The following is a 6,000-nucleotide window of genomic DNA, read 5'->3' as shown; positions in this document are numbered from 1 at the left end:
CTGAAAACATGTATGTAATCCTTCACACATGCTGAAAACATGCATGTAATCCTTCACACATGCTGAAAACATGTATGTAATCCTTCACACATACTGAAAACATGCATGTACATGTAATTCTTCATTATTTTTCTCCAACTCTTCTCATTGCTGTACTCAGTTGTTTGGAGACAACAAACCTTCAATACAATTTACTGTTTTGGTACAAGGTGAGGCAGAATGCAAATGGATCCTGAAGGACTTTGGAACTAATGATGTCATGGACCATGACATGTTAATGACCAATGTTAACTCCAACATGTTCACCAAGTCTAATTACTAAATAAACAAACTTACAATACAGACACACAAGTGACGTTTTCACTTCAAGGAACTTGGCCATGATGTTCTTGATATTGTTACGGCTGTGGAAATTCACAGACCACCATATAGGTCCTTGGATCAGTCATGCCGATAAGTCTGTGTTCAGATAGATTTTCCCACCGTTGTCTGAAGGGATTAATTTGTGTCACCTGGGCTGTGATCTTTGAGGTAGTCGTTTTTCTTTTACTATCGTTATTTTGGACCAACCACAACGCCAACCACCAACGACCTTCTCCACCACGCCAATGACCAACCACCTTCTCCACCACGCCAATGATCAACCACCTTCCCCACCACGCCAACCACAAACCACCTTCTGCACTATGCCAACCACCCACCACCCTATCCGCAACCGCCTTCACAACAACGACATCTCCTCACCATCCCCTAATCCACATCTCCCCCAATAGATCAACACGAACAACATCGCCTCACCTTCATCTCTGAAGCGACACCATCTTTGCGCCATCCACGGTGAGTCCGCATGGAACGGCATCGCTGCAGGCAGACGCAGGGGTTTGATCACCGCGCAACTCAGTGATCTGGCGCACGTCCGCTCGCCGCGCAAGTCGGTGATCTCGCGCACGTCCGCTCTGTGCAAGCTTCGCCTCAGAATTCGGATCAAGAGAGCGAGAGGGGCAGAGCCAGGGGGGGGGGTCAGAGATCAGAAGTGAGAGTGCGAAGGCCAAACCTCGTCTCTCGAGCCCTATAAAAGGGCGAGTGGAGCGTCAGTCTGTGGATTGTCTGTCGGGGTTAGGAGCGCCTGGAGCCTGGAGCCTGGAGCCTGAAGCCTGCAGTCGGTGGAGAAGCTGAGGAGAGCAGAAGAGACGCGAGCTGGGGGCAGGGCCAAGCCTGCTGTGCCGCGCAGAGCTGCGTGTTCGTGTGCAGGATGTGGAGAGAGCCAGAGAGAGCTCGCCAACCAGCACCGAACGGTCTGAGGTGATCGGGCTTCGGAACAGCCCGAGCATCGCTGAGGGACTGACGGGTTCTTAAAGAGAGCATCAACTCTGAAAGAGCAAAGACCCGTTCGTTCTTCTCAGGCGTGCCGGCTGGGGCCCGAATCACAAGGCCGCGGCCGAGCCGAGGTTACGATAGCTGCTGTGGGGACGGAACGTCGCAGGTCACCCAGCGAGGTGAAGGTAACCTACGCAGCCTCTTGGAGCTCCATCGGTCTTCAAAGCTCCATGTCATAAAAACCCCGAGAGGTCCAGTCTACCCCCCTTGTCTTTGAGGGGGTTTTTCCTTGCTTTTCTTTGTATGAAAGTTGTGGCGCCGAGTCCGTTACGTAGAACTGTGTATAAGTGTGTAAAGAATAAATAAACGGTCGTAGTTCCTTTGCATTGTTTTTGTTGGCTGTATAGTTGCATATGTGCATGCTTGTATACGTGCCTGCATGAATACCTGACTGCATACACGTGTGAATAAATGTGCTTGTTTGAATGTGACCTGTTCGTCGCGTCATTTTCCCTCCAATGAACTGCCGTATTGCATTTCGGAATAATAGCTGGCTTTTTAATAGCCGATAATAGAATCGGGTCCAGCGAGGCCTCGTGATAATACCCCGCTCGGTTATCCCAAAATGGAGCGAGCTGCTTCAGCGGCTCGTGTCCAAGCATGCCTCGCTGAGGTACAATCTCTCGGTAATCTACCCACGCGAATAATTAGGTAAGTCGATTATTTGGCGATCGGACCCTGTAGCACGCGGGGGAGAGTGCGGACAAGGTTGTGGTGCGCTTGGAGCACACCTGTGACTGGTTTTCGGCGTTGTTCTGGAAAGTCGCGACTGGATTGCACGTTCGGTGGGCGAGAATTCGTAACAATATGTTTTAAATATCTTGGCCAGGATACTCTTGATATAATGTCATAAATTATAATTCATGATGAAAATTATGTCTATTTTAGAGTTATCCCATCTTCCAAATACAACATGATGACAGCACTACACATACTGTACATGTACACACACGAGACCACAACAATTACCTGGTACAGAAACAACCCTGAAGTCGGTTTCCCTTTCAAACGACTAACTTTATTTTCTCAATTTTTTTTCCCTTCCAGCACTGCAGGAATCGAATATTTTGAAAACTTCTCTGATCGATTGGCACATCCAATGGCACAACACCCTGTCATTTTTTTTTTAAATGGATGATGACATATCGATTGAAATACAATGGTGCCCATGACCCAGGTGAGCAGAAAATTCCAGGATGTATATAGATAGGGACTCTACCCAAACCAACCCATCCCTTCTTGGTGTGCAGGAAAAACAAAAGAGAGCTCATGTTGGTGGTACCTTTATTATTACCTGCTTGCGTAGGTGTTGGTGGTGCTGCCTCTTCATTGGTAGCAGTTTAGTTTCTATCCAAAGCCAACCTGAGGACATTAAAAATCAACCACGAAGTGTTGACATGTCGACCAGATGAGGCAAAAAGGTGGGTTACCTCCTCCCTGAAGGTGATTCTTGAACGAGCGTGGTTTTCCTTATCCATGTGACAGCAGCAGTTCTTTTGAGACAAGCTCGGTTGCCCAGAATGAAACTCCTTTAATACTCCCTATATTTGTCCAGATATGAACACACACGGTGTAATACATCAATGCGGTGTCCGAACCACTTGGCCATAAAGGAATTTTGTTTGATTTGGAAATTCCACATTGAATGCTTTTACAAAGCATCCCAGATTTACCTCGATTAACTCAAGTGATGATGTCAAAATGGGAGGATCCAGCCCAGTGATCTTACAGATGGTGAGCCTGGACCACAAACACCAGGTGTAATTGTACCTCCAGTGAAGCGAGAACGTACATACCTCTACCAGGCTGAAAAGCTTACGTTTTGTAGGCACTGATTGACCGGATCTGGATCCGGACCTTAAGCAAAATCTCATCATCTTGTTCTTATCACAAAACGAACTCATCCACCAAGTCATAATCCTTCCAGAACTTTTTGAGATATCATGCAACATACCGGAATTGTTTTGGCCCTATCAGTGGTGAAGGACAATTTTTAAAATTCTAGGAGCCGGATCCGGATCTTCACCAAAATCGAATCAATTCGTCGGGGTCACACACCCAACCTGTCCACAAAGTTTCATCCGAATCCGTCCTGAACTTTTTGAGTTGTCCTGGTCACAGAAAAACCAACAGACAAACAGTGGGGAAAACAAACTTCTGTCTACCTTCGTTCAACACATCTGAACTCAGGGAAAACCTCATTGCAGAAATATGTTGATTCAACAACATATTCTTCCTGCTTCTGGGCAGTTGTCCGCATTTTGAAGATGGACGATTGGAAGGGAAACAATTTTGATTCATCCACGCTAATCCCCAACCAAAAGCCCCATCGAGATACTGGAGTTTATTCTTTCACATTGAATGGTCTGAATCATAAATGTCCAACACGAGGAAAAGCTGAGCTGTCGAGCTGGTTGGAAAATTCAGCCTCACTGGGTTCATCACTGACTGGTTGGAAAATTCAGCCTTTCGTGGGTTCATCACTGACTGATTGAAAAATTCAGCCAAACTGGATTCATCAGCGGCTGGTTGGAAAATTCAGCCTTACTTTTTTCATCACCCGCTGGTTGGAAAATCCAGCTTCACTGGGTTCATCACCGGGAGGTTGGAAAATTCACCCTCAGTAGGTTCATTACCGGCTGCTTGGAAAATACAGTCTCACTGGGTTCATCACCAGCTGGTTGGAAAATTCAACCTTACTTGTTTCCTCACCAGCTGGTTGGAAAATTCAGCCTTACTGGGTTCATCACAGGCTGGTTTTAAAATTCAGCCTCACTGGGTTCATCACCGGGAGGTTGGAAAATTAAGCTTCACTGGGTTCATCACCTGCTGGTTGAAAAAGTCAGCCTCAATGGGTTCATCACCAGCTGGTTGGAAAATTCAGCCTCACTAGGTTCATCACCAGGAGGTTGGAAAATTCAGACTCACTGGGTTCATCACCGGGAGGTTGGAAAATTCAGCCTCACTGGGTTCATCACCGGGAGGTTGGAAAATTCAGCCTCACTGGGTTCATCACCGGTCAGGTCAGGTATGGGAGCATGTGCCAGAACAGCACGTCGCTGCGTCCACTTTCTGCCGGTACTCCAGGGGCCTCCGTCTGGCCATCCCCCAGGCAGATGCCAGGCCCATCCCCATCTCCTTGAGATGATGGTCAACCTGTTGCAACCATGAGGCACGTGGTCGACCCACTGGCCTCCTCCACTCATGAGACTCCCTCGCTGAGAGAATCTGGTGAGCAGGATCAGAGTCAGGAAAACGAGCCACATGTCCATACAGCCGCAACTGATGCTCACGGACTATGCAGGTAACAAATCTCATCCGAGTCTCTCTCAGCAACCGCTCGTTGGACACAAAATCTGACCAGCGATAGCCAAGGATTCTCCGAAGAGACCTGGTACCAAAGGAATTAAGTCTCCGTCTCAGATCCTTGGTCAGAGTCCAAGTCTCGCACCCATAGAGCAAGACTGGAAGTACCAAGGACCTGAAGACTTGGACTTTCGTCCTCCCGCACAGGTACAGGCAGCGCCACACCCCATGATCCAGTGAATCCATGACTCCCCAGGCCCGACCCAGACGTCTATTGACCTCTGACTCGCAGCCAGCAGAGACATGAATATCACTGCCAAGGTAAGTGAATCTCTCCACGACCTCAACATCCTCACCAAAAACAAACACAGACAGGACAGCAGCATCCAAGATGTCACCGAAAGCCTGGATCTTAGTTTTGACCCAAGAAACCCGTAATCCCAACGGCTCCGACTCCTCATTCAGCACCTCGAGGGCCCCCAAGAGGATGTCTAAAGTCTCCGCAAAGATGACTGCATCATCTGCAAAGTCAAGGTCCGAGATCTTGACATTCCCAAATGACGCACCGCAACTTGATCTCTCCGACATCCTCCCTAGAATCCAGTCCATACAAGTGCTGAAAAGTGTGGGGGCAAGTACACATCCCTGACGAACTCCAGTAACAACTGGAAATAAGTCAGAGATGGTACCATCACACTTCACAGCACTCTCAGTACCAGAGTAGAGTTCAGACATCAGATCGATCAGTTTCGGTGGCACCCCACAAAGACCAATAATCCTCCAGAGGACATCCCGATTCACTGAATCGAACGCTTTACAGAGATCAACATAGGCTGCAAGCAGCCCCTGCCGAAACTCTCGTCTACGTTCGGTGAGGACACGAAGTGCAAGGATATGGTCAATCGTTGACCTCTTTGGTGTAAAGCCTGACTGCTCTGGACGCTGGTGCTCAAGCAGATGGTGGCGAACCCTATCGAGAATTATCCGAGCAAAGACCTTGCCCGGCACTGAGAGCAGCGTCACCCCTTGGTAGTTGTTGCAGTCTTGGCGATCACCCTTCCCTTTCCAGAGAGGGACAACAAGGCCCCTCTTCCAGTCAGTTGGGATGATGCCTGTGTTCCAGGCAGAGCACAAAACTGCATGCAACGACACGAGTGCAGCATTTCCACCAGCCTTGAGAAGTTCGGCATGGATGCCACAGATCCCTGGAGCTTTGCCCCGTTTCAACTGGTTCACCGCAGCCCGTGTTTCCACAAGCGATGGTGGACCACAGTTGATTCGAGGGTCAGCAACAGGGATTGTAACACCCTTGACGTC

At 48.6% G+C, this 6,000-nt stretch overlaps 1 protein-coding gene across 1 annotated transcript in view; it reads right to left on the bottom strand.

Annotated features, from left to right (window-relative positions):
* Positions 1 to 398: 398 nt before the first annotated feature.
* POLD1 (DNA polymerase delta 1, catalytic subunit) overlaps positions 399 to 6,000 on the bottom strand; it is a 58,491-nt gene continuing 52,889 nt past the window's right edge. The window contains exons 18-19 of the mRNA XM_085887093.1: positions 799 to 861; positions 399 to 404 (exon numbers count right to left, since the gene is read on the bottom strand). Of these exons, the coding sequence (XP_085743219.1) occupies positions 399 to 404; positions 799 to 861 (69 nt within the window). The remainder of the gene's footprint in view (positions 405 to 798; positions 862 to 6,000) is intronic.

The sequence above is a fragment of the Eptatretus burgeri genome, chromosome 6 (genome assembly GCF_056783735.1).
Source record: "Eptatretus burgeri isolate ZD-2024b chromosome 6, Ebu_testis_v1, whole genome shotgun sequence".
Lineage (NCBI taxonomy): Eukaryota > Metazoa > Chordata > Myxini > Myxiniformes > Myxinidae > Eptatretus > Eptatretus burgeri.
The sequence above is the reverse complement of the archived record's forward strand: the minus strand, read 5'-3'. Positions and strand labels throughout refer to the sequence as shown.